General features: G+C 52.3%; 7 protein-coding genes across 7 annotated transcripts; 4 read left to right on the forward strand and 3 right to left on the reverse strand.

Annotated features, from left to right (window-relative positions):
* Positions 1 to 299: 299 nt before the first annotated feature.
* Positions 300 to 2,138, forward strand: POSPLADRAFT_1130739 (hypothetical protein; the record flags this gene model as incomplete). Its single annotated transcript, XM_024483985.1, has 7 exons — positions 300 to 454; positions 732 to 1,055; positions 1,106 to 1,221; positions 1,275 to 1,388; positions 1,439 to 1,472; positions 1,526 to 1,860; positions 1,912 to 2,138. Coding segments are annotated over 7 exons (1,305 nt in total), but the record flags the coding sequence as incomplete, so codon positions are not given.
* A 183-nt stretch (positions 2,139 to 2,321) lies between these two features.
* Positions 2,322 to 4,292, reverse strand: POSPLADRAFT_1030919 (hypothetical protein; the record flags this gene model as incomplete). Its single annotated transcript, XM_024476753.1, has 7 exons — positions 2,322 to 2,529; positions 2,589 to 3,158; positions 3,238 to 3,322; positions 3,372 to 3,391; positions 3,447 to 3,525; positions 3,590 to 3,834; positions 4,150 to 4,292. The coding sequence occupies 7 exons, from the start codon at positions 4,290 to 4,292 to the stop codon at positions 2,322 to 2,324; spliced, it is 1,350 nt and encodes a 449-aa protein (XP_024344880.1).
* A 437-nt stretch (positions 4,293 to 4,729) lies between these two features.
* On the forward strand, positions 4,730 to 5,816 carry POSPLADRAFT_1072696 (hypothetical protein; the record flags this gene model as incomplete). Its single annotated transcript, XM_024482540.1, has 4 exons — positions 4,730 to 5,062; positions 5,128 to 5,183; positions 5,234 to 5,546; positions 5,598 to 5,816. The coding sequence occupies 4 exons, from the start codon at positions 4,730 to 4,732 to the stop codon at positions 5,727 to 5,729; spliced, it is 834 nt and encodes a 277-aa protein (XP_024344881.1). The 3' UTR covers positions 5,730 to 5,816.
* Positions 5,817 to 6,261: 445 nt separating this feature from the next.
* POSPLADRAFT_1043237 (hypothetical protein) lies at positions 6,262 to 9,460 on the forward strand (the record flags this gene model as incomplete). Its single annotated transcript, XM_024478256.1, has 12 exons — positions 6,262 to 6,425; positions 6,488 to 6,827; positions 6,878 to 7,030; positions 7,085 to 7,447; positions 7,502 to 7,665; positions 7,723 to 7,906; positions 7,960 to 8,109; positions 8,163 to 8,286; positions 8,341 to 8,603; positions 8,659 to 9,033; positions 9,093 to 9,287; positions 9,338 to 9,460. The coding sequence occupies 12 exons, from the start codon at positions 6,262 to 6,264 to the stop codon at positions 9,458 to 9,460; spliced, it is 2,598 nt and encodes an 865-aa protein (XP_024344882.1).
* A 1,467-nt stretch (positions 9,461 to 10,927) lies between these two features.
* POSPLADRAFT_1043238 (hypothetical protein) lies at positions 10,928 to 13,483 on the forward strand (the record flags this gene model as incomplete). The annotated part of the gene is made up of 8 exons (XM_024478257.1): positions 10,928 to 11,323; positions 11,391 to 11,486; positions 11,598 to 11,720; positions 12,165 to 12,205; positions 12,287 to 12,288; positions 12,468 to 12,960; positions 13,050 to 13,265; positions 13,363 to 13,483. 8 exons carry the CDS (start codon positions 10,928 to 10,930, stop codon positions 13,481 to 13,483), a joined length of 1,488 nt encoding a protein of 495 aa, XP_024344883.1.
* A 2,011-nt stretch (positions 13,484 to 15,494) lies between these two features.
* On the reverse strand, positions 15,495 to 16,209 carry POSPLADRAFT_1038303 (hypothetical protein; the record flags this gene model as incomplete). Its single annotated transcript, XM_024477363.1, has 4 exons — positions 16,022 to 16,209; positions 15,822 to 15,957; positions 15,735 to 15,753; positions 15,495 to 15,680 (listed from the first exon to the last, which is right to left on the reverse strand). Coding segments are annotated over exons 1-2 (166 nt in total), but the record flags the coding sequence as incomplete, so codon positions are not given.
* Positions 16,210 to 16,857: 648 nt separating this feature from the next.
* POSPLADRAFT_1128407 (hypothetical protein) lies at positions 16,858 to 25,183 on the reverse strand (the record flags this gene model as incomplete). Its single annotated transcript, XM_024483734.1, has 35 exons — positions 16,858 to 17,116; positions 17,169 to 17,816; positions 17,870 to 17,972; positions 18,101 to 18,163; positions 18,251 to 18,510; positions 18,563 to 18,952; positions 19,482 to 19,654; positions 19,719 to 20,076; positions 20,137 to 20,696; positions 20,747 to 20,830; positions 20,884 to 21,033; positions 21,085 to 21,121; positions 21,178 to 21,253; positions 21,315 to 21,346; positions 21,407 to 21,648; positions 21,704 to 21,780; positions 21,883 to 21,926; positions 21,979 to 22,041; positions 22,091 to 22,274; positions 22,326 to 22,355; positions 22,410 to 22,581; positions 22,637 to 22,964; positions 23,013 to 23,078; positions 23,133 to 23,175; positions 23,232 to 23,264; positions 23,307 to 23,334; positions 23,463 to 23,589; positions 23,643 to 23,745; positions 23,806 to 23,818; positions 23,877 to 23,912; positions 23,972 to 24,041; positions 24,133 to 24,461; positions 24,516 to 24,634; positions 24,693 to 24,956; positions 25,000 to 25,183. The coding sequence occupies 35 exons, from the start codon at positions 25,181 to 25,183 to the stop codon at positions 16,858 to 16,860; spliced, it is 5,748 nt and encodes a 1,915-aa protein (XP_024344885.1).
* Positions 25,184 to 26,397: the final 1,214 nt, after the last annotated feature.

Below are 26,397 nucleotides of genomic sequence, written 5' to 3' on the forward strand. Positions count from 1 at the left end.
TCGAAGCCGTAGAAGCGACCGAGGAATCCGATGAGCGGGTCCCACAGGCCTCTACATCCAAGAAGAGCAAGAAAAAGAGCAAAAAAGCAAAGGCGGATGCACCTGTATCGGCTAAGGAGGCTCAGCAAGCAGCAAGCAGTTCAGACGACAAGGCACTGCACAAGAAGGACCGCGCGGGCGAAATTCAGGGACAGCCACCTGCCCCACTGCGACTCAAGGATATCACACCTTCGTCGTCAGAGATAGATGCATTCCTATCGAAGCACTCCATCACGCTACATGCTCCAGATAGCTCCCGCAGGATCACGCCCGTTCTATCCTTCGACCAGCTAGACGTACCGTCCGAACTGCAGTCAGCATTCAAAGGCTTCAAGGAGCCCACACCCATTCAGGCATGCTCATGGCCTCCCGCACTGGAAGGTCGCGACGTAGTAGGGATCGCGGAGACTGGCAGGTGAGCAAACACCGAATTCTTAAATGTTATTCTTCCGAATCGGTCCTGCGGAAGTATTGTTGCGATGCGATCTTCATGCTCAGGCGTCAGAGTTGAGATGACCTCAAGCGACCACCATTCACGTTCCCACCTTTGGGCCTGCAGAGGCTTAGCGTGGAGGGTTCCCCCCGTGTAGACAAGGTCTAGAAAGATCAGAGATCAAGAGCTTCTTTTCCATGACGGAGTGCCTTGAACATATGCTGCATGACGAGCGGAATACTGATTGCGCGCGTGTCAGTGGTAAAACGCTAGCCTTCGGGCTGCCCGCTCTCGCGCGGCTTGAATCGTCGCCCACACTGTCTAAGAAGGGTAAGGGTACGACAGTGTCGGTACTCGTCGTTGCGCCAACACGCGAGCTGGCCATCCAGACGCACGATACACTGTCCGCGCTTGGAGAACCGTTTGGCATCGCGAGCGTGGCGGTGTTTGGCGGGGTGGACAAGGGCCCGCAGGTGAAGACGCTGAAGAACGCAAACAAGGATGGTAAGACGACCCGGATTGTCGTCGGCACGCCCGGGCGCATTCTCGATCTGGTGAATGAGGGGGCATGTGATCTGAGCCAGTGAGTCCCCGGCGCGGCTCAAGTATGCGGCCGCTGATTGCGCGACGTAGGGTGTCGTACCTAGTGCTGGATGAGGCGGACCGAATGCTTGACAAAGGTTTCGAGAACGACATTCGGGCAATCATTGAGCACACAAAGCAGGGCGCGGAACGACAAACACTCATGTGTAAGGCAGCCTTCATTGTACTCTGGCTGATGACGACTCATACCTCTACACAGTCAGTGCAACCTGGCCCGAGGGCGTCAGGCGGCTGGCAGCGTCGTTTCAACGTGATCCCGTACGCGTGACAGTCGGCAGCGACGATCTGACTGCGAATAGCCGGGTCGAGCAAGGTCAGTGCTCATGTAGTGACCATGGACGCAGCGCTCATTTGCACCTCTAGTTGTCGAAGTGTTCGACGAAGAGCGGTCGAAAGAGTGAGTGGGCCCATCCATCGGTGCATTGGTCTCGCGCTAACGTAGATCTGCAGCTCTCGGCTGCTCGGTCATCTGCGTGCACTCGCACACAAGAAGTCCGGCTCGCCAGACGACGCGCGGATCCTCGTGTTCGCGCTGTATAAAAAGGAGGCCGCGCGCGTCGAGGTCATGCTGCGCGGTAAAGGATACACCGTGTGCGGACTGCACGGGGACATGTCGCAGTCCGCCCGAATGGACGCGCTGCAGAAGTTCAAATCTGGGACGACGGGGCTGCTCGTCGCGACAGACGTGGCGGCGCGCGGCCTGGACATCCCCAATGTCGCTGCGGTGATCAACTACACGTTCCCGCTGACGATCGAAGACTACATCCATCGGATTGGCCGGACAGGTGAGTCGGACTCTGCCTGTATTTGCGAGCATGACGGCTGACGTGATCTAGGTCGTGGTGGGAAGAGTGGCAAGTCGATCACGTTTTTCACGGGCAATGAGCATGAGCGGTCGCTGGCGGGAGAACTAGCACGGGTGTTGCGGGAGAGCGGATTTGAAGCTGAAGGCCTGAAGAAGTTTCCGATGACGATCAAGAAAAAGACGCACAGTGTTTACGGTAATTTCTTCCGGGATGATATTCCTGCTCCCAAGGGACCCACCAAGATCACATTTGACTAGTGGTAGACTCACTCGCTGCCCTTGTGCGTATATCAGAACAAGCACGTTGTCCATTGTAATATTCATAAATTTTGGGCCACTCTTGACACTGTTGCAAGCTCTCGGCGCCGTCGTATAGTCAAAGCAGTACAGTTGCATTTTCATGTATTTACATGCCCACATCTACCGTGTCCAATGTAGGCCTCACTTTTCCGCAAACACATTTTCCAAGATTCGGGTGCCGATGTCAATGTCTTCCTGCCATTGTTGAGTTACAGTAGAGGGAAGCCGTCGGACAATGTGTTGGAAGGTGCGGGTGTGTGTCGACAAACACTGCAAGTTGCATTCCTTGTGTCCGACGGCCTCTGGTTGCAAGTCGATCTTGAGCCTCCTCACATCCTCGAGGAGCTTCCTGGAAGGGCCGAGATCATGTTTGATTCTGCAAACATGAGAAATATGTTCACAACGTACCTTGCCTCAGCAATATTGGCATATGTCGCATCTAGTTTCTTAACTTCCGCCTGTTTGAGCTTTTCTTGCTGATCATCAATGACTCTTGTGGCATGGAGGTCCATGCATTCCAAGCCAACGAGTAGATGTGGGACACATCCAAGGAACAGTAACCGATAGTGCCGATAAGGTCCCGTCATAGTCTTGGCCGCATCAAGACATATATCATAACTGTGGTCCCTCAACTTTTGAATGAATGTGCTTTCAGATCGGTGGCGAGACCGGTATCGTTTGTAAGCTCTGCAGATGACCATAGCCGCGAGGATCTGGTTTTCATCTGGTGGGCGCGATCGGAAGGGTGGGAGACAAGCCCGAGAGATGGCCATCGGGGAGGAACCATGCGCAAGGAATGAAGGAACCTCGTCGAGGGTCTCGCAGGTGACGACGCGAACGTGCGCATGTGGAGGTAGTTTGAATGTCTCTGTTTGTGTCGTTGTCTGTAGCTGCACTATACTATCAAGCGACGATATTGCGGCGGAATACATCCAGATAGTGCTGGCAAGCTGGTCCCAAGTGTCAGCAATGATATACCTATAGGAACATGTCAGTCTTTGTAAACAGCCTATCCTATATCATTGTGTCTTCTCACCGCTGATACATATCGATATACCTTCTAGCATGACCAGGACTTTGGACGGAAGTTATGGCCTTCAAGATGTCTTCATGCAACTGCACATCGTCAATGTTTATACCCACTAGTGAGGCCTTATTAACAAGTTAACATCATCAAGTGACTCTACACACAAAGACAGACGTAGCTGCAGCTATGTTTCATTTATGAGTTGATCCCAAAGCGGCTAGAAGCACACATTTACTTACCAGCGCGCGATGAATGTGCCATACATTCGATTAACTTGGGCCCCGCAGCTCAGACGTTGTCTCTTGTACAGTAAATGGTCTAAAGAAAAGCCGTGGTAAATCAACACAGCTGATACTGAGGTTCAGATCGAAGTTAGATTCACCTCCGTTCTCTCCATTCACGAGTCTTTCCAAGAGGCCAACCATGGCATTCATATACGCAACCAACGGTGGTTCGGTATCCTCGTACAGATACTGACTCCGAATCACACGGACGAGCCAACTATGAGGAAGAAGAACACCGTGTAGCCTCTTCGCTCGCTTAGTGAGCACAATGGAGCCGCAGATGTCATCCAAGTAATCGAGCAGTACGCAAATATCCACAGATATGCCATTTTGAAGGATATGCCTGCGGGCAACAATTACGAGGTAAAATCTCTCTTTGACCGACCCGGCACAGATGCATCTCGCGCTGGTCTATTATACCAGATGGATGCATCTGTAGAATTGAAACTCTACACAAATCTCTGTGTTCCCTCGTATGCACTCCCGGTGAAGAAATTATGTTCAGTCAGACGCATCGGGACAAGCATGAAGAACCTTGGGCTACTCCGCCTCGAGCATGAACTCTTCAAGTGAGCGTTGTTTCACCGACGAAGGCCATCACCCTAGCGTATATTCTATCGAGGTAGCTATGTGCAAGGCTTTTATAAGAGATACAGACCTTACAGTCTCGAGCAGCCGTTCATCGCAAGTAGGTATCAGGAGAACTAGGGGTTGGAGCCTTTCTGCTTGCCGTATGACAAAGTGTGCAGGTGAAGGATACACAGACGAGCAGTAGGCCAGACTGAGAACTGTTGACACCATGGTCTGTAGTCCTGACAGCCAGGAGCTTGCTGATTAGTACTAGTCTCGCTCATGCGTATAACAAGGCATGATTACTGCAGAATATAATTGACTCATTTGGCAGGATTGGAGCTTGAAACTTGTTGCTAATGGTCCATACGCGGAGCTGTCGTTTCATCAAAAAAGAATGGCTGAGCATAAGAGGATGGCGATGTTGAAAGTCCGGCTCGATTGATCACTTGCAACATGCGCATGCCATCAAGAATCCGTGAATAGACTGAATTGACGTATTTTCATCGTAAACAGCATACTTTCTCATAGACAGCAGTGGTCGTAGTTCATAAACATGAGAAACTCGTAACACGACGCGGTCCTCGGGGCACGTGAGACGCATATACTTATGAAGTAACTGCATAAAGTCCTGGGTCAACTTCAACTCGACCTGGGATCTGCCCGCGATGAGACCTGTTATTTCGTACGACGATATCACTCCAACCCAGCCTGGAACAGCATTCCAGGTTGGTCCACAAGCACCTTCCGGCCACCCTCCACTTGCTAAGAAGCGCAGAACTAATCAACGACCGGCCAATGGACGTCAGCAATATTCCCAACATTGGGATGACCCTGGTAATCAGGCTCAGCGTATGCCATATGACGAAGGAGTAGGTATGGCGGGCGATGATCTTGAGGATGGAGAGGAAGGGGAGGAGAGCCGGGAGCTGACGCACGAGGAGATCTGGGACGATTCTGTCCTTGTGAATGCCTGGGACTCGGCAATGGCGGAGTACAAGGTTTGTGCTCCTCATGGACTACTGTTTCATTTCTTGGTTATTGATCGGCTATTCCTCTCTGTAAGGCCTTCCATGGATCTGATGGTAAGTGGAAGGAGGAGCCAGTCACGAAGTCGCCTCTGTAGGTTATTCGCGTCTCTTCTACTCAAGTCTTACTAACCTGTCATTTAGTTGGTACAACGTCCCACCATCCGAGAATAAAACGAAAGCCAAAGGGAAAGCCAAGGCAAGCACCTCAACAAGTACTCCTGCCTACGGCGCACAAAATTATCAGGCCGATGCAGAGTCGGAGGCCGATTCTGGCCCCATTGATTTCGAAACGTTCGTTCCGTCTCATGATCCTTCGCTAGCTGCTGCGATGTCTGCTGTGCCAGGAGCGTCAGCTCTTTGGGAGTCTCCTGGCTCTTTTGTCAGCCAGGACGAGGCCTTCTCACGGGCGTTGTCCGCGATGTATTGGGGCGGCTACTACACGGCCATTTATCACGTAAATGCTCGTTCACATGTAGCGCACATTGGAAACTGACTAGATTTGCAGTACCATCGAAATCTGGGTGCTGGTACGAGCGTGGGCGAGGAGACTGGCGAGCCCGACCGGGAAGGGAATGAGGCACAAGGTGAGAGACAGGGAGATGAGGCAGACGAAGAGTTGCTGCCTACTCAGAGATGAGCTGGTGGGCAATGTGATGTCTGCTAATGATTCAAAATGTGGGTATGGACATCTGCGTCAATATCATACTACGCTTTCTGACATGTAGAGACACCGTTTCGTTGTCTAGTGATGCTATAATGTGAGTTCGTTGCTAACTCTGTCAACAAGGTGTGGGTAATTACACTTATTGAGCATACAAATTCGATCGAGCCCCAATTGCTAATAGTAATTTATACTTTACTTCACATATGCATGGCATTCATCCTGTAGCTGCAAACGAGTTATAAACATGACTTTTCTTGGCTGCGTAGATGACAAGGTTGTGCTGTTTGAAATTGATGACCGCGACGCGCTATAGCAGCGTGATACGTTTGTGGCACGCGTCGTGAGCGCGTGCGCGCGCTTTGTCTTCTTCGTTCATCTGCTCAGCCCCTTGTTGCTCTGAATCTGCGATTTGACGCGGCTGTCTACTGGGAAACTCTGCATCTGAACGGCACATACTCGGGCGACGAGCACCGGTTCAGCGAGGCTAGGCAAACAAACATTGACCATGGCAGCCGACCTCTCCGCCCTCCTCACCGCGTCCAAGGCGCTCACCTCCCACCTTGCACGGCCTGATCTCCCTTCTGTAAAGCTTTCTCTTGACCAGATTGAGGCGCAGTCACGACGGCTCGTTTCTCGCCAACCAGGTTCGTCCACAGATAATGACCGCGCGTAAGTCCTGCATCGACGTCTTGTCCGTGTTCCGGTATCTCACGCTGACATTCTTGGGGCAGCAACTACCTGCTCGCACAAGCACACGTTGATGCCCCCGCACTTGCGAGCTCAATCGCGCATTTGAACACGTCCACGACGTTCACGCCACTTCAGGCGCTGCAAGATACGGACGTCGCGGGCTACCTGCGCCATGCGCACGAGCAGAACCTCATCTCAACTATTGAAGAGGGGAGGAAGGAGACACAGGAGGAGTTCTACCGCGTACTTGAGGAGCGACAGCGACGCGACTGGGAGGCGCGGAAGAAACGCGTCTTCGAGCAGCTGGGTGGGCGTGTGGGTGGGGAGAATATGGCCGTGACGGAGCTGAAGAAGAGCATGCATGGGAAGAACTGGCTAGCTGTGAGTTCCTCACAAAATCTGTCTCTACAGTCCTCATCTGGGCGAGGCAGGCGAGCACGGGCCCAAGACCCAACCTGCAGATGCAGAACAAGATGATGGCATATGCCCGCGCCGTCGCGGAGCTCAATGCATCGCGATTACGGAGGATGTCATATCCCATTGTCCATACGCTGATTGAGGCTTCCCTCGCCGTGAACACTGACGTGAGTCGCTCGGCCTACTCGTGATTTCCGCCGCCATGACTGATCGCATTGCAGCCCCACAGCTACCAGCTCACACAAAACTTGCACGTTCTCGCGAGGATTACGGAAGAGCCTACAGCGCTCGTGCCACTAGAGCACGCGAATGCGCATATTCTCAATACGCCACTCTTCGAACGTAGGTACGCGCGCGCGTATCTTGGCGACCCTGAATCGCGCGATGCGGTCGACTTGCGCAGGCAGATTGCGCGGGGTGCACGAGCGGCGCTCGAGGAGCAATATTGGGATATACTCGAGCGCACGCTTCAGGCTCGTCCGGTCGACGCTCGCCTGGGGGGTGACCCGAGCGTATCGAACAAAGTACGCGCGTTTGTGTTGGTGCGACATTATAGGAATGGCGAGTGGGAGGATCGGATCGAGGTACGGGCTGTGGCGAGCCTTCCGCTGTAACGGACCTGACTTCTGCGAATATAGTTGCTCGCAGGACAACCCGTATGGGCAAAGATGTTCTACATGGTGAGAACTGGATTTGCCCGGGAGGCACTTGAAGAGGCATACAAGCAACATGTATCTATCGAGCATCGGGAACCTGGCTTCTTGAGCTATTTCAAAGCATGGATTGACTCGCCCGACCGACGGTATACATCTAGTACATTCACCGCCGCCTGGCATTGCTGCTGACAATGTCTTGATAGCCTGCCTAAACCACTTCGGGATCAAGTGAACGCCTTGTTCAACGCGCACATGTTGCATTCTTCGACAACAGACCCGTTCAAGCTCGCGCTATATAAGCTGATGGGCAAGATCGACCCCACCCGACGAAGCGTGCCGCTTGTTACGGTCACAACGGAAGACTGGCTTTGGTTCCAGCTCGCAATGGTGCGGTGTACATTGAGTTCATTCGAGAGGGTCATCCTTTATGATTGGCATAGGTGGACGAGGATGAGAATGGCGGTCTTCGAGGGCTGGCAGAGGTCCTATTGAGCTACGGGGAGCGGCATTTCGACGGCGCTCCCGGTCAAAAGGGCGCGAAGAGGGGAGTATGGGCAGGTGTTCTGCTCATGTGTGGCCAGTTTGAGCGCGTGAGTGCTGAGGTTCAGCCGCGAAAATCGTGTATTAACTGTTTGCATGTCAGGCCGTAGCCGCACTGTGGGACCATCAAGAGACAGAGGTGGAAGCCGTTCACTTGGCTATTGCCCTCGCATACCATGGCCTGTTACGTGCCCCGTCCAAAGCTGAGACGTCAGACATGACACCATGTAAGTGTCTGTCACTCTGTTCCCTGCCCGCACCCCAAGTAACTTGCCTTGTAGTATCTCTCGCCCCTGCATCGCCGCCTGCTCTGGGTTTCTCTACCATCATGTGGCGATATATCCGGCAATTTGTCAAGATGGACGCGCGAGAAGCGCTGCAGTACGTGTACTGCGTCTGTCTCAATGCAGACCAGGGCAATGGTGTAGGTCGGGAGCAAGTTGAGAGCGCGTGGGACCTCGTGCGGCGCATCATTGTGCTTGCAAACACGGGCACAGCATGGGAAGAGCTGGTGGGTGGTTTCCGACCGGACGGTTCGCGCTTTGTATGATTCTTCTGTTTCGTGCGTTGCATCACCTCCCACTGACTACCTCCTGCAGAGTGGCATCATCGAACAGGGCGCTGAGCTGCTCAAGCTCGACAATCTCAAGGATTACAACGAGCAGATTCTCATCCGTGCCGCGAAGAACTCCGAGCAGAACGACCGCATCCCAGAGGCCATCAAACTGTATAACTTGGCCGGAGACTACAACACTGTCATCGCATGTCTTGCGCAGGCACTGGGCAACACCATCAGTCAGCCGAGCGGCGATGAGAAAACGCGTGCGATCGAGCGGACAGCCGCCGAGATCGTGCGCCATTACGAGAAGACGAACAGCGCCAATGGGAAGGAGAAGAAAGCGGTCATCCAGCTGTTGCGCGTCAGGGATGCCATGGATGCCAAGGATGCCGGGAAGGTGGAGCAGGCACTCGATGTGAGTATATCTCGCTTCTTTTTGGTTTGCGCAAGTTAAAAGGCTATCGTATCGCCTAGATCATACAAGCGACAGATCTTATCCCGACAGATGGAGATGTTGCGCGCATTCAGAGGCGTGCAGAAGAGTTCCGGGACCTCCCCGACGCCATCCAGCGGAATCTGCAGACATTCCTTACGCTCACCATGGACCTTCTCGCGACTGTGCATCAAAAAGCCAAGACATCGATGGCGGCTGACGTTGCTCGACAAATGGTACGTCGCAGAATCCTTGAGACCAATCCGTGTACTCATGCTTGCCGCAGACACTGGCCGCGCTTCGCAAGAAGTCGAGGTCGCTAATGATGTTCGCCGGTATTTTAAAATACCGCATGTCTCCAGACGTGTATTCGTATTTGGCTAGACTGGATGTAGAAATTGCTCTTTGATGCAGCAGTATGATTAGGTAGTTGTATTAGATTCTTTCACAGCTAGAGCTAGATCATTGGCTTTGTGAACGGTAACTTCGAATGAGAAACAGGCTAGGTCTATACGGTGGAAGCTGACAGGGGTGAGGCTGACATGCACCACGCGAGTAGGTTAGCCTCATCCAAGACTGTCCCCCACTGCTCAATATCTCCGTTCTCGCGTTTTCGATGGTTACGCACGGGGATATCAACTATGATTGACTGTGCAAGGTGCCTATGAACATCAGGTATTTCTCACATGATCGAATACATGCTCAGATGGTGTATGCGCTCTTCAGGTGCCTGTTCGTGTCGATCGTGCACATACAGGCTCCATAAAGTGGGCTCTCGATGATCGACCTTGGCAGTGGACGGGAACACTTACTGAGGTAACAGCAAAGTCTAACTTAAAGCTGACAATTTTATGCCCATCGATCCTACTTAGGAAAGCAAACGGGTTCAATTTGAAGCTCAGGCCAAATCTACCATTGTTCTGTTGCTCATATACAATGCCGCTCACTGAAGAGCTTTTCACACGTTGAAATGGCTAGGGTTGATCATCGGTGCGTGGGCGTCCTTGTTTGCTGTGGATGATTAACTACCAGAAGTTGGCAAGGGTTGACCGCTACTAGCGGTGCATGCCGGGAGCTCTTTGAGGTGTCTTTTCGAGGCTCATGTCACATTTGCCAGAAGATGCCTGACCGTCGTTTGTAACGTGTCTCCCTTGTTTTTTCTCTTGCTGCTGATCCATTTCGCCACACATCTCATCTGAGACTCGAGTCGCTGGATATGATGATCTACCCTAAGCGACCGGGCTGTAAGTTCATTTCTCCGTTGAACACTCTTTGATCAAATGCGTTGGCTAACCGTCTGGGGTCTTACCGTTCTTTGCCATGCATCGCGGCGAGACATTCTCCAATCGAAACAATATACAGTCTGAGAGCATCTCCTTCCAAGATGTCACAAAAAGGCACTACAGCAGGTTACCATTGTATTCATTTATAGAGCCTCGCCTTGTGCTTAACTAGGACATTCGCATATTACCGCGAGATACCGGCATGAGCTTTTGCACAATGCATAATATCCAGTATTGTGAGTTGCATTTCGGTATGTGCGATCTTGCAGACGAAGCGCTGAATCCACTTCACGTATCCCATCAAGTAAGCAGCGCATTGTCGTCCGCCTTTGGATTGTTCATGAGGCTCAATGTTCTCTGAGAAGGTCAGGGCCTTCAGGTAAATTATGTGATCAGTGGCGGCGCATACATACTAGTATTTAAGGACACTCCCTCCCTTCTCGAGCGCCGGGGCGTTCTGCCATTTCCTGATTACTCCCTCTCTTCGTTCGATTCCACCTATTTTTTGATCGATTACCTCGGCAGACTTGCGCCTCACTTCCCTTCAAGAATTCTTTCGCCATACTCCGAATATCCCGCCTCCAGCACAAATAATGCCGCACCCGCACTCCCGCCGCGCGCTTGCGCACATCTGCGTCTACCTCCCGACCACCGCCGCGCAGCAGGCGCGCCTCGAGCCGCTCCTCGCGCCCAGCGAGCCCTTCGCGATTCGCACGCTCGCCGGCCGCTGCTGCCCCGTGCGCGCCGAGATCGTCTTCGTGCCCACCTCCGATGACACCGGCGAGGACGCATGGAACGACCACGGCAGTGACCACGGCAGTGACCACGGCAGTGACCCCGGCGACGACGGCGGCGCCGACGAGGTCTTCCACGACGCGGACGATGGCGGCGCACGCGCGGAAGAGGGTAGCGATGCCGAGACGCTCGCGGGCGACGCCGCCTTTGCGCGTCCCCCGCGCCTCGACGCGGCCTGGGAGTACATCTTCAAGGTGCGTCCTGCGCGTCCCTGACGCACGCATAGATTTTGCTAACAGAACCGGCCGCTGCCCTGCACAGCGCCGCGAGCACGTCTGGGTCAGGATGCTCTCGGGCGCGTGGGCGCCGGGCGTGGTCGCGGACATCCCTGCGCACATCGGGCCCGCGCGCAACGACGTGAGTCAATCCCCCGTGCCGTCCCCCCGCCTCCGTTCTTTCCTGACCTTCACGCGGCGCTATATCCCACTGTGCACGCGCTCCCGCCCGCCGCCCGCCGCGCACCCGCAGTTCGTCGAGTGCGTCTACTACCCCGTGCACTACACCTACTGCCCCGGGCGCGGGCGCGCGCACAAGACCGAGCGCCGCTTCTTCGCGCCGCTCAACGGCGACATGAAGCCCGACACGCCGCACGTGCGCGCGCTCCTCCGCGCCGGCGGCTGGCTATAACGCGCATAGTGCAAGCTGGGAGGGCCTCCCCCCGCAACTTCATTCTCCGCGTCACTCCTTTCCCTACGCTACGTCTATATTTATTCGCCTCCCCCAATCGCGATCTCCGTCCTGCCCTGGCCCCTCTTTCCCTCCCCGTTTCGGATTCCCGCAGTTTCACCCGCGCCCCGCCCACCGTGCAAGCAGAAGCGGGCACGGCGTGACGCTGGCTTCGGGCACGGACAGTCGGACCGTTCCCCTCTCTTGATTCTCCCTATCCACAATGTGTCCCCTGTATCCCCCCTGTACGTCCCCTTTACGCCGCGTACGAGCCTCTCACGACGTTACGAGCGCATGTATCCATACTGAGTGACGAGTCCTGTACCTTCGTGTATCCTCTGAATGATAAATGCGTTTGATGTGTCACAGTGCTGCGACGTGAAAAGGCAGTCGGCAGCAGTGTGCCGGCAGTAGGTGGCTTGTTCCCCAATCCGCTGTCAATGAACACATGGGGTGCTCAACTTCCAATACTCACCCACCCCATCGTCTAGCTGTCTCACTGTGCACTCTCGAACGGGCCCAAGACAATGAGGGAGAATGGAATCATGGATAATAAACAGAAGCGAGGAAGTCCATCGTCCACTGAGAAGCTACAGTTACACACTACATGGTCACTCTTTGCTATTTGTATCCTCACGTCGCACGGGATTCCACCCACCCGGTTCACCCAAGGTGTCGGGTCACGGCAAGGGGTGTTTTGCGTCGACAGACAAGGGCAGTCGGAGAGGGGGAGATCACAGCCAGCCGCCTTCGGAGAGCAGTCTGCGCACCTCGGCGTTGTCGGGCTTGATGTCGCCGTTGAGGGGGGCGAAGTATCTCCGCGCGTTGTGGCCGAACGCGACGGGGAAGAACAGACCCTCCTTCTGTGCGCCGGCGGGCAGATCCCGACGCGGATCGCGCATCATGCATCATGCATCACGCCGCGCGTGGGAAGACGCGACGTCAGCGGTGACATCGCATTGGCAATGCGGACATGGGCAGTAGAGTGGGGGTGGGACCGTGCAGCCGATCGCGTCAGACAGTCGGGCAAGGAGGAAGAGAGAGGCGACCGACCTCGCGCGTCGCGCCTTTGCGGGTGTTCGAGCCGGAGACCGTGCCCTGTATCCACTCGCCGTCCTCGGTTCTTACCCACACCGCGTCGCCATTCTGTGGCGGAGGGCTCGCGGTCAGCACCGGCGCCGCCGCTGCACATCAGGGGGCAGAGAAGCGCAGGCAGGGACGCACCTGAAAGCGGTACGATATTGGCTCGTCGAGTTCATCGGGGACGTATGCCGCCGAGGAGGGGGTGTCCCCGTCGAGATCAGACGCGTCCCCAGAGCTGGAGCTGGAGGTGGCGTCGCTCGAGGCGCGCTTGGCGGGTGGCGGCGCTAGTTTCGGCTGGCGGCGGGTCACTCGCGATTGCTTGGAGGTGGACGAGAGTGGTAGTGGCGGCATCGTGGGGCGGTGTATTGGTAAACTGTGGCGGGGGCGGTGGCGGGGAGGCAGTACGCGCGGACCGACGGAAGAGGCTAAGACTAGAGAATGAGTTGCGGGGCAGGAGGCAAGGGCAGCTGACTATATAGCGTAGGGAAGGCCAGGAAGGGCAGGGCACCGGCCAAGCCTGGGAGCGTCGCTGTGTGCACACGTGCTATGGCCCGACTTCCCGTGCGCGTTCCTACGATAATTGTGGTGGTTCGGTTGATGCGTGACACCGCTCTCCGCTGTACGGGACACGACCCAGGGGACACAATTAAACGGAAATAGCAGGCAGAGAAGGTCCTCGCAGTTTGGCTGGGGCAGGACAACAGCGGTGAAGCCAGAGCTTCCAATTGTGGGGGGAGACAAGGCGGTGCACTATTCAGGGCCCAGTGTGACACAAACTGAGAACTCTGTAGTGCCTCAAGAAGAGGTGTGCAAGAGCTGTTGTACTTGGACCCCCACCGATGCACATGCACAGGCGAGCTGACCCAGCAGACCCAACATGAACCTGCCATCACTGTGACGCGGTCCCCGCCCACGCGTTGCCGCCCGTTATGGATAACCACCTGCCATATTCGGCCTCCCGGCTCTACCATGCCTTGTTCATTCCATAACGACGCGCGAGGGCAGCTATAATCGCGCGTATACACATCTTATGCTGGGTTATTGTCCCCGTAGAGATTGTCTGGCCTCCTCTGACTTCGGCCTGTTCTAGACAACCGTAGAACAATTCGCGCGAGCGATTCGCATTTAAGAACAATAGTCGACCATGACACAGGCCGCATATGCGATGGAAATCGTACGCGGAGGGCGATGGCTCTTATTGCCAATATGCAGGATGCCCTCGCCATAAGGCTCCTGAGCGCTGCGTTATTAGGTAACACAGGGCACAGTCTACATACGCCGTGCTTTGTCAACTGCAAGTCAGACAGCTATGGGAGTAGTTGCGTATTGATAAGCGTTGTACACCACGAGAGAGGAGATTTGAGGTGCTGACGATCAGGGTCCACGACATTGCTCAACGATGAAGTAGTGGATACTACGTACATATACGGGCCATATACGCAGCATCGCATATGCGCGGTGTGCTATTAGAAGGCGCACTTATCAAAATCAGACTTGCGGACATATTAAGGGGCTTCGATTGACGTGAATACGATATTCATAACAAGGCATTGCAGCAATCTGCGCGGCCACCAAAGTAAACTGCGTATTTTCACTGACAAGCATCCAGTCAACGCAAGTGCCATGAGCTCCTCCCTCGCAAGAACCAGCGCGTGTCCTGCGCTGCCCCCCCCCCCCCTGTCTGCGAAGAGATACTGTACCGGATCGCCTTCGATTGGTCACCGGTGCCATGAATAGGATTTCTCGATAACGTTCGAGCTCACGCAATGGTTCCGTGCCTACGCAGATGGTCCGTGGTCGGATGACAGCCCCGAGCGTCGGACGTTGATCTCTGGTACATTGAGCATTTCCAAACAAGCCCCGCGCCTCTTGCGAAATTGACCTTCCCTTCCTGAGTAACGGCCAACACCCTGCTCTCCGGGAACGCGGTCGCAATGGCAGGTGACTGCGGCTGGTTCTCACACAAGGTGTCCTTCAGATGTCCCTCGTGTCAAGGCTACAGGGATGCTCCGCATGCTGTACTTTGGCGTTCGGCACTATGCCACCATTACAATACGAGCGATCGCAAGGTATCGACAATAGAGTTGGTATCGCGACCATCGCGGGGGTCAGACAATCATCGATAGCACCAGGAGATACGACTCACGTAGAGAACCCGCCTGAGATCGCGATCGCAGCAGCGGAAACAGGCAAGGAGGTTAACAAGGGTTTAAGATGCGCGATGATGCATTCAGGACTGTCGAAGGCTCAGACCGTCACCCTCAGGCCAACAAGCGAATGACAGGCAGCTTGGCGCTCCGCAGGGTGTCTCGCGCCTCTAAGACACATCAAATCAGATGCCCCGCTCAGGTGTTCAAACCTTCATGCCCTTGTCATATGCAGTTAGACCATAGCAGTCTTAGAGGGCTAAACTCAAGCCTGCTACGTTTGAACTAGAACCTAGAGATACGCTGACGTACATTGAATCATGTTGCGTGAGAAAAACCGATATAGCTTCATCCCTTCTCAATGCTCTGTAGTGACATTCAAGAATCAGCGATTGAGCGATTGCGGGCAACATAGTGGTGGCAAGCGCTAGATGAGCCGTGTTGGGTGGTTGTCACGAGTTCGATCTTATTCGCTTTCAAAATTGGACTTGATTAGACTATTTCAGGATCTCGACCGATTACGACCTCAGCAGGTACAGTAGCGCGTCTGAAGCGCACCCATCTTCCCGGCTACGGCATCGGAGTTCATGGGCCACACTCATCAGTGACTGCGTACAGAACTGACGGGGAACTCGAAGGATGACCTGTGGTTTCTCTTCGGAGTAGCTAAGAAATGTCACAAACCCGGTGGAGAGATATTGATGCATACCTGCGTGCCGTCTTTACAGCTAACGACATTGTGTCCGAGAGTTAGCAAGCAGAGGGTCTGTGTCTCATTGCGGAGTCCTGTACTCACTAGTGCTACACCACTTCGCAGCGTTCGTGATCTTCCACATGTCGCCCTACTTCATCGGCAGGCTCAGTCTGCCACTGGAGGACTCGGGAGGGATTAACAATGTATGCAGATACGCATCCGAGTCTAGGTTTAGTGTCTTCCAAGCTGATTAAGATTCTGTACTCTACTCAGCCCACAATTCGGGTGCCGTAGGTACTCACACCATCGTGCATATCGGACATATCCGTGTTGGTCTGGACGTCGAGAGTCCGTATCCAGTAGTTTCCGGGTTGAGCCGCCATTCTGGCTTGTCGTCAAATATGCGATATGGTATACAAAAAGAGAAATGAATCGACGATGGGCTTCCGGCGCGCGCCTCCGTTCTCAGATGTTCCGCCCTCCGTTGAAGCTGCCGAGTCTTGTGATATCCAGATACACCATAGAAAGGTGGGTTAGACTCACGCTAGCTGCTCGCCCAGAATGCGAGCTCTGTTGTAGGCTGCTTAGGTTAGACTACAACGAGCATACGGTGGACAGCACGCGAACAGCACGACTATTAGTCACTTGATGAGCCATTTCGGCGTCGGATGAGTTCGTCCTGCTCGATTACTGATCAAGCGCCCAGGGTCGCTTTCTACGCTCTTATTCATAAATAACCACTTCAGCCACCGGCATCTGAAGGACACTCGTCGGTCTAACCGGACAAGCTGCGAGCAACGTCGCACTGATATATACCAGGATGTAGGTGCCAGAAGTTGTGAGTGAGCACTCAGTGTGCGACTTGCTGAGTTTCACAAATGCAAAATTGGTCCAGCAAAAGTTACGTTCTCCTGATATATCAATATCGCTTATGATTATTGCAGCCTCGAGACTTGTACCTCTCGAAGGTTTCCACATTCTCAAAGAGCTTGACGACACGAGAGCTTCGGTGCGTTGACAGACAAGACTGTAGATATCGCTCAGATGCATGCATAGTTACAACAAAGGCCTCATTTCCGCAACACTGCTAAATTGGAACTCTCATCAAGAAGACTCCTTACGCCTTACCGCTCGCCTATCATGTATACATATCACTCGTGTTCAACAAAGGTCTCGCTTTCGTCGTTTGCCGCGGTCCGAACTCGCCCGCCAAGATTCCCCGGACGCCCAGGTCGACGTCCACTCGCCAACTCCCAGTGGAATCGGGAGGTAGACGCTGCACCAGCCCTTCAACCTCTCGTGCGTATTCACGCAGCCTGGTCATTTTGGACTCTTTGTGCACGATGGCGTCGGGCGCGAGAAGTTGTTGCAACCGCTCCGCCTCCTCGGTTAGTGTGCTAAGAAACGTCGTATCAGAATATCTCAGTTAAATCAATAGAAGAGGAGTACCTCGTCCAGGCTAATTTTTCGTGTATGGCATCGAGCGCCTCATGCTTTGCCTGACCAAGTTTACGCTTCAGACTCTTCCGCTGTTCCTCTGCATACATGCGAACACGTTCCAGAGCGACGATTAAGCGTGGGACAAACACGCGGAAAACGAGTCGATATTGCTGTCCAACAGGCCAGTTCTTTGCCTCTGATGCTTCTTGGTAGCGCATCTTCATCAGGTACAAGGGCTGTGTGACAGTCTCGCGATGGCGACGGTATCGACGCCATGCGTTTATAATGATGCGCCCTGCACGCATTTCGTGGGCTTTGATCACATCAGCGTCAAGATCGACGAGGCCATCTATATGTCCATATCCGCGATTCTTCTGTTCGCTACGTGATTGCATTCCTGGGTTATTCGAAGGAGGAACTGCTAGCATTGAAGACGCAGGTCCACTGCGTGAAGGGGTTGTCTCTGGGGCTCTAGGACCGAGGAGACTAGGGAGTTCATCGAGATGATCGTAGATGATGACTCGGGCATACGCCGGAGGACGTGGAGGACTGCTGTCAAACGACAAACGATCCCGGCATTGGAGCTGAACAATCTCGTCTGAGTTGCCCCTGGCAGTGGAGAATACTCGAAGCGCCTTGACCAGCTGTTTTTGTACACTGAGTGAATACCATTAGGCGCGGAACTAAAAATCGCAGCGTAGAGAACGAACTTTTCGCGAGATGTAATACCGGCAGTCGCATCAGGAAACCCATGGCTCCGTATTTTACTCAAGATAGCGATTTCCAGCCGATTATCACGTATATTGATACCGACTTGTGTGAAGATATATCAGAAGCAACAAACATCCGCATGCTATTTGACACATACGAAGGCATAGAATCTTGCAGCTTTTATGAGAGATTAGGCATATGTTGATCCATGAAGGAGAAGGCGGACTCACATACGACTAGTGAACATATCTTGAATATACGCAACTCTACGCTGGGGCTGGCGAATGCTTTTGCTTTCGAATAGTAAGTGGGCCGCTAAGCATTTCAACAAATGAATTGGCTTCAAATAAATTTTGTAGGGGGGTGCGATGGTAACATACCAGAAGCATCATCCTGCGACAGTGTTTGCAATAGACGCGTCATTGCGTCGATGTATGCAGTTACCGCTGCCGAGGTCCGACATCGCCGTAGGCCATCGAAATCGCGAGCGGCACGGAGAAGTGAACTGTGGGGCAAACAAACACCGTGGAGGCTGAAGTCCTGGCGTAGACGCATTGCAATCACAAGTGAAGCACACAAATCATCAAAAAAGTCGCCGAGAACCCAGAGATCGACCTCAACTTTGTGCATCAGAAGGTGACTGAGAATCCCGTTCAGTGATGAGGACGATTTGATGGAAGAATTTGACGAACCGAACAAAGGAGATACCTTTCACGATTGCATCACCGTCATTGCGATAAAAGCGAGCGATATCTTGAACCACATATTCGCCATGAGTGTTCCGCAGCTGTAAAGGTCGAGACGTTGATACGGAGGGAACGCAGACGCTATGGCGAGCAATATCCGCGACGTTGAACACGAATCCCAGCGAGGTGAAGCGCATGAGAGGGGTTAGGAAGTCTCCTAGCTTGTCAGTTCTTGGCCTGTACGGCGTAGTGAACCAGAGGACGTCCAAAATCCAACTTCTGACGACTGAGAAACCCCGCTCAAATTCAGGAATCATTGTTTGTGTGAGCATATGGAGACCACCCAATGCAGGAGTTGGAGGCATCAATGCCTCGTAGAGCCGATGCAGCCAATACCTAGAGAACGATAGCTGTGAATGCAATCATCTATGGAACACACAACTAGTCGCACCGTTGGTCCTTCAGGTGTTCTCGTCTATCTTCCAGGAGATACTTTGTATGAACCACTAGGATCTGCTGTAGGAGGAGACGAACGCGCAAGTTATAATCGCGGATGCAGTCCCGAGTGCTAAAATGGCCTCTGTAACACTCAGACCTACAGCGACCCGTGATTGCAAACGCAATGCATGTTTGAAATGCGCTGGATCTGTGACAGGCTTGACTATGGGCAGTAACTCTTTGCACCAGGTAGTCGCGAAGGAATTTCGACAAGATGGGGACGAACAGGGATTGCGGGAATTTTACTACATGGTCGATCGACTGATTCGATGTGGCGAGCTCAGAATGGGGATCGAGTGAATGGACGGTTCTTCTGCGGATGAGGATTGCTTTCCCACTCGTTGGCTTCAATGCAAATAGCTTCTGGACCGAGTCACGGTTGCAAGCGTCCGCATCTGTAATTATGCTTCGTAATTCCTGCGCGTACCACAGGAATGCTTTAAGCTTCGGAAGGGCCGTAGACACAGACTGTCGTAGAAGGTCTGGCGGTATGGAGTATGCGTAATGCAAGCACATAAGCGCCGCGGCGGTGTCGTTATGGCGCTTCATGAAAGTGTCGCTGAGGTCCAGAAGTTTCGCATAGTCGTCCCGCTCGATAGCCTGAAACATGGTCAACTGAACAAACATTAGATGGCCAGATCACCTTCAAAAGGTCGTCACGAACCTCATCCTGACCTCGCGCTTCCAACATTGACGTGTCCACTCTCTTCGACAAGTCGAGCAAACCTAGCAGCACACCATTTGAGAGCGCCGCATCCGATTGAAGCTCAGTTCCCAATGTGATGTTTTGCCATAGACCTTCAAGGATATACTGCGATGCCCGCCTCACGGATGAGTGGTCTCGCTCGTCAGCCAGCAATAGAGATATGGCTTCCAGCGTACGTCCGTTGGTAAAATGCAGTTCTGCAGCCTCCGACAATCTGCCCCTGCTTTCGAGGAACTGCGCTTGAGGTGAGTGGAAGCCATACTCTTGCATGCATATTAGCATCTCTTGATCGTCTTTGAAAAGCGTTCTGGCCTTCCTGTAGGGCATGTATGTAAATGAGCATACCAAGACTGTAGTGGTGAGATGGTGTACGTACGTGAATTGACAACTTCGAAGGTAGACTGTTTGAGAAATGCTGATAATAGTGTCCGCGACGGTTCTATCAATGCGGTTTCTGTGGGACGTGACCACGCGCACAGCGTCGTCGAAATCCCCAACAGCGCGATAGAGTTGTGCAGAACGTTCAAAATCCTCTATAAGGTAGAATGCCTCTGCTGCATTCCGATTGTCGCCGCTCTGCAGAAAGCATTTGGCAGCATTCTTGAGGTACGTGATTCGTTCTTCTTGGACAGTTGCCACGTCTGCGACTTTCCGGAATGTCTTGGCCGCGGATGCAAATGAACAGGTCCTGGCGTTCCCTGTCGCATTCTCGGGGAGAAGGTTTGCTAAGGTTTGTAGGTGGTACGCCCGAGCGATGGTTACTTCACGACTCAGGGATGCTCGCTCATAAGCACGCATGGCAAGCTCATACTCTTCCCTCTGGAAGAATACCGCGGCCATTTCCTCCCATTGCTGCCGGGTTGACGCCTTTGCAATATGAGCGATGTTTTCCTTAACATCACATGCTACTACGATCCCGCGTGATTGCCAATATTCCTGATTTATCGCATTTAGTCCCGTCAGGCCACCTCGCGAGAACTACGTACTCTCATCGGAGATGCACAAACAGATCGATCTGCAATCCAGAGTTTCCGACGCGCCCTTGTTGCTCCGACGTAGAGATGTTTCAGCTGGGGAACAAGTCAGTATCGGACGGTACTACGACCTGCATATGAAGTCTGACCTCGCGGCATATGTGACTCAAACGTCCGGCGTCGAGATCACGAGTCATCTTCCGAGAGTCCTGCTTAAGTTCTTGTCCTGCAATGCTTAGGAGCATCCTCCATTGTCCGGACGTCACGGGAGAGTCTGCAAAGAAATCGTAAACCACGACCTGATTTACGGGTGGTCAGAACGACGTGTGCATGCTAAAAACAAGCTTCACATCATCGAATTCCAAACCTTTGCTCTCATATATCGTCCTGAGATGCAAGGGAGATGTCAAGTGAATCAAAATACGAAGCAAGAATTGACGTACAGAACAGTTGCTGCAAAAGCACCCCCGAGGCGCTCTTGCAACCTGTCTCGAGCTTCCGCATCACGGACAAGAATACCTATCAATATATCACATTGGTACGCATGCCACATAGTCCGCGAGTGTCTTGGACAACGCACACTGTTGGTGTCCAAATTCGACAGGATTGTCTCTGTTTTAGTGGGCGTATTAGAGTGAAAGTATACAGTATAATGTTGAAGACGACACTCACGATGTGCCGAATAAATAAGACTCGTATTTGTCGATGTCTCCATCTAGGCAGCTGATGAAGATAGGCTTCGTGCCATTTATTGAACCCTTTTCTCTGTCCAGGATGTCGATTGCGCCAGGCCAATACGTCGTGATCAACTCGACTATTGAACGTGCACAATTCACAATGCCTGCATGCGAGCGGTAATTTGTCACCAATTGGAACAACAGCGGCTGAGGGCCTAGATTTGCACTGCGCCGTGTCTAAAACTGATGAGTCTGATGGTCATCAGAGCAATCAGTAAGCAGATCGACAGACCTCCGTACGCCACATGAATGCTCTTAAGTCGTGAAACCTGAAGGCGCTCCCGGCGGATATGGTCTGGGCTGTGTCACCTGCCCAAAGCAGACCATTCGCTGAATGTCTGCACAATCTCCTTAACACTGATAGTACAATGAGACATTGGAGGGCACGATTATGCGGGATTGACGACCCACAGAGAGCATCAATCAGGAGATTGTCTTGTGCCTCGTCAACGTAGCTGGTATTCTCGTGTTATCAGCGAGCCCAAGCGGTAGTATTTGGCGACTTACATGAAGTCAATGAATTGTCCTGGAACGCCTCGATCGGCAATATTCCGCAAGAGCGCGCGTGTCCTACGACCCACATGAGCATTGGTACAGTACCCACGCAATGTGTGTATACCTATCGGCCACATCGTAATCGCCTCGGAGCTTTTTGCGCTTTAGGAACACCTGAAAAAGATCATATATCACCTCACGCTGCCCCGCAAACATGACCTGTCTGCGCGGGCTGAGGCGGAGATATTCTTCTCTATCCAGGTATCCGGTCTTGGTGGTTAATGCTTCTTCTGATCCCTTGAGTACGCCTGACAACGAGGTTAGAAAGCATCCTCATGACCCCTGCGCTGTTTCCTTACCCATGAATTCACCAAAGACCATAGCAGAGTCTGAATCCACGTGAATACTTACATATATGACACAACAAATATAATAAAGCGTACCTAAGCCCTTGATCAATGACTGTGGAAAATGCGCCCAGTAGGAGCTCCTGAAAACGTGGAAAGAAATAAATACTCCTTGAGGCTTGGGTCGTTTGTTGACGGGCCGAAGACCAGTCGCTGGTTGCTGCTCAGCAGAAGAATCCCCGAAGTCTGCCTCTAACAGATTGCATAGCTGACATTGGATATGTCAGAGAGTTCAGCACGGGACGCATTTCGTCGCAACAAACCTGGTTGAATGTGATGAACAAAGGAAAATGTCGATCCTCCAATTCAGAGAAACGTCTTGGAAGATCACTGTCCCATTCCGCCTGTTCTTCAGCGCTGATCATTGGACGATATGACTGCCCTTGACCGTAAAGACGTGTTCGTCGCTCCGGCGTTCCAGGAAGGTCATCGATGAACGACGCGTAGTGCCTGTCGAATGACTCTTGTACTTTTGTCGCCAACACTCGAGACTTCGTAACAAAGACCTGTCGCGGTCTCGGTATTGTCTCCCTGAGAGCATGCCAGGCGCGCTCGATGCCTAGGATTTTGAATAATATGGCCATCGTTTTACTGCGATCACATTAGTTAGTCGTATGTTTCCTTCCGAGTAAACTTTACCCTGTGCCACTCCTCCCGAGGACATAGCAAGAGTACGGATATTCGATAACGGCTTTCTCTTTCGGCCTGAGTCAGTACATCAGAAGGAACCAATGACTCCAATTCAGGTTCAGGACATACGAAACGTAGAAGACATGTGAGACATCCTTGTTTGCCAGGATATCTGTCATCCATAATTAAATGAGCAGCATTCATCGGCACGGCCAATAAACGACGTACTATTCAGGAAGGTCTTTTCAGACGCAGTAGTGCCTTTAGAGTACAACAATCTCTGTATTATACAACGTAACCTACCTCGGAGAATGCAACATAGTGCTCGAGTCTGATTACACGTGCATCAGAAAGAGTTATTGTTGACCAGCCAGAATACCATACGTGATCATTTCATGTAGCTGCAACGTACGGGAATGACTTAGCCGTAGCTTTACGTAAACAGGACTCCCTTCATACCTTTGCTAGTTGCTCATCTTCGTCAAACGATGGCGACGTCGGTACAAGGGGGACATAAGCATCACTCTCGTCCGGAACGAAGCAGGACACTTGACGTTCATCCTCAGACGGTAAATGCTGGGAGTGCCTGCGAAATGTCATGATATTATGCATTCGGATATGACGAACGCGGAGTCTTACTCAAATGCATGCTCTCGTGTCCGCCTCTTAAGTGCACGACTGATAGCTTGCCATGAGTACCGCCCCAGTTGGGCGTGAGTGTAGATGCCGATGACTTTGACGACTAAGGCGTCATGAGAAACAAGACTATGGATATAACCCGTTCATGAAGGGTGTTTCAAACCTTTAACAATAGCCTATGTTAATGCATTGTCAGCTGCGATAGAACGTAGATACGAAGCCATAGGATCATACCTCGCTCTCGAATTCTGGCACGAAATCGAGATGATACTGCAAATTCATATCGAGTAAGATCACTATCACAAAGACATTTGAAGAGAGGTACAGACAAGCAATCGCGAATCGATATCCACTCTAGCTTCATATATCGGAATACCGTTGCCAGTACCTTTCAACCGCCTGCAATTGCGATGCGACCAACGAGCATGCGAGATGTCTCTGGATGCTCAGTGTTTAGTAATGGGAGATGACTCGTTATCTCAAACCTCACCTCAATATATCGATGGCTTTGTGGAAGAGATTAGATTTCTTGCTATGTGCGTGTAGCCGTAGCTCTGTGTCAGTATTGTGCGAGACTAGTATACGCAAGGCACCGAAGCCCTGCACGCTGTCAAAATACAGCGTTGCTTTTCTCAGCTGAACATAATGGTCATCTTGTCGCGCTTTGTCGGGGTCGCTTGCAGCGTCCGGAAACTCTGATACTGGTATGTCAAGAACCCCCGAGGGAGATGCCAGAGCCTCGCCTTGGCGGAATTCAGGTACGTAAGTCTTCTTGAAGTGATCCTTGAGATGCGGGTACCGCAGAATCTCCAAGTAATACTAACAAGACAATCCCATTAGTTGGCTAACTCGAGTTTCACATGTTTGACATACGTTCAAAATATCCTTCTGATGAGAGAGGACCTGCGATGCCAACATGACAGCCTCTTGTGTATTGGTTGGCACCGGCAGGCGTAATTTCTCGAAGAGTTCAACGCCCTGCTCACGTCGTGCTTGACGAGCCCGCTTCGACGACGACTGCTAATGTTTAGAAGGGATAGAGATACAGACGACCGAAGAAACTCGCCTTAACTGAAATCCAGTATACGGCGAGTAGCTCAACCATGGGACAAGCTAGCTCGATATATCGCCTATGTGACTTGAGGAGATTCACGTCCTCCTCGGCGAGGATGTCGGTCTCGAGCGTGAAAAAGACAGAGAGCCTTTCTAGGAGGCGTCTTGAACACGATGTAACAAACGTTTCAGCTTTCGAGGGAAACCCGTCAAGGATTACACGGATCAGTGTTTGTGCGCTCTGGTCCCTAAGGGCTGTGCCTATATGTCAGACAATGCACAGTAGTTCATGGACAAAACCCACCGGATATAACAAACTCTGTAAGCCCTGGAATAGCCAGGAAGTCGTGAATTAGCGCATCGATGCTGTACGCTGAGTCTGCGAGGAAGTTCTCGAGAACGCTCAACGCGCTCTCAATCGCAGCCTCGTGCCTCAGCGTATCTGCATCGAACACCCGAATGTCGAACTGTTTCGTATGCCGTGCCATTTCGACGGGCATATGCTGATTTTTCATCGCTCCACTGGAGAGGATGCACTGTAGCTATCGGGAAGGTACAGGAAGAGAGGGGTGATAAGACCTTCCGCAGTCTCATCGAGAGACTGGCCTCCTATAAAGGATCGTAGCCGGCCTCGTGCTGCGAAGCCCAGGACAGTAGGGCGCTCAGATACGACTGTGGGTCCAACCGATGACACATGTTCGATTCTGAATTAGAAGGCAAACCAATTAACACACACACCAGTGATCTGTTTATAGCGGTGACATCACAAATGTTCGGCAAAAAATGAGTCAGTAAGATGTATCTTCTTTGCGTTGGATTCCCAAACGATCAATACGTGGACTCTCAGAGACTGAAGAAACGAATTCTAAGCTACGCATACTAATTGAATTTCAGGAAGAGCTGGATAGATAATCCTTAATGGGAAATCAATCCGATGCTTTTCATCAAAGTCAAACAGTACACTCTCGAGATTGACACCTTCGTGATTCTCCGAGTCTGTGGTCTTAGCTAAACTCACTCTATGGTGAATATTGTGTTCCTGTCAAGACGGTGTTCTCCTTGAGCCTATTTCACTCACCTGGCAGGTCTTGTCGATTATTTACTTATCGCGCAGCCGACCCGATCTGAACTGTTTCTTCACAGTAGCGAGAATCCGCAAACGTCGAGGTTACAGGATGATCCACCGACAGCATGATTGGATTGCAGTTAATGCGTTATCGTGTGAGAAGTCGAACGCACATTTGACCTAGTGAAGACAAATTGCAGTAACATCTACATAAGAGATGGCCATATTACCGAACCTTCAAATTCATGCAAATGATTGACTTGACCTCAACCCCAGCGCGTGCCTTGTTTGGCTCGCTTGCCAATCTGAGAACCAATAACTTGAAGTACCGACTTGTAAAGGACGCGCGTGGAGACCTACCGGCATAAGAAGTTTATAGGATTTCATGCGAGGTGCATTACGTTCGAATCAAGTTCAAACGTAAGAGCAACCTCTCGTATCGACAGCTGTAGCACATGATCGGCCCTGTGACTACTGCGGCGTCAGACTCAAATAACATTAATTTGAATGGCTCCTCAGCTTCGTCAAGAACCATATCGGCACGACATCTGAGTTGTTTGCTAGGTGCGGAAGGAGACGGAGTGGTAAGAGATCCATACATCGTTGAGTTCACTGACAGTCCTGGTCAACGAGCGC

The sequence above is a fragment of the Postia placenta genome (assembly GCF_002117355.1).
Source record: "Postia placenta MAD-698-R-SB12 unplaced genomic scaffold POSPLAscaffold_1, whole genome shotgun sequence".
Lineage (NCBI taxonomy): Eukaryota > Fungi > Basidiomycota > Agaricomycetes > Polyporales > Adustoporiaceae > Rhodonia > Rhodonia placenta.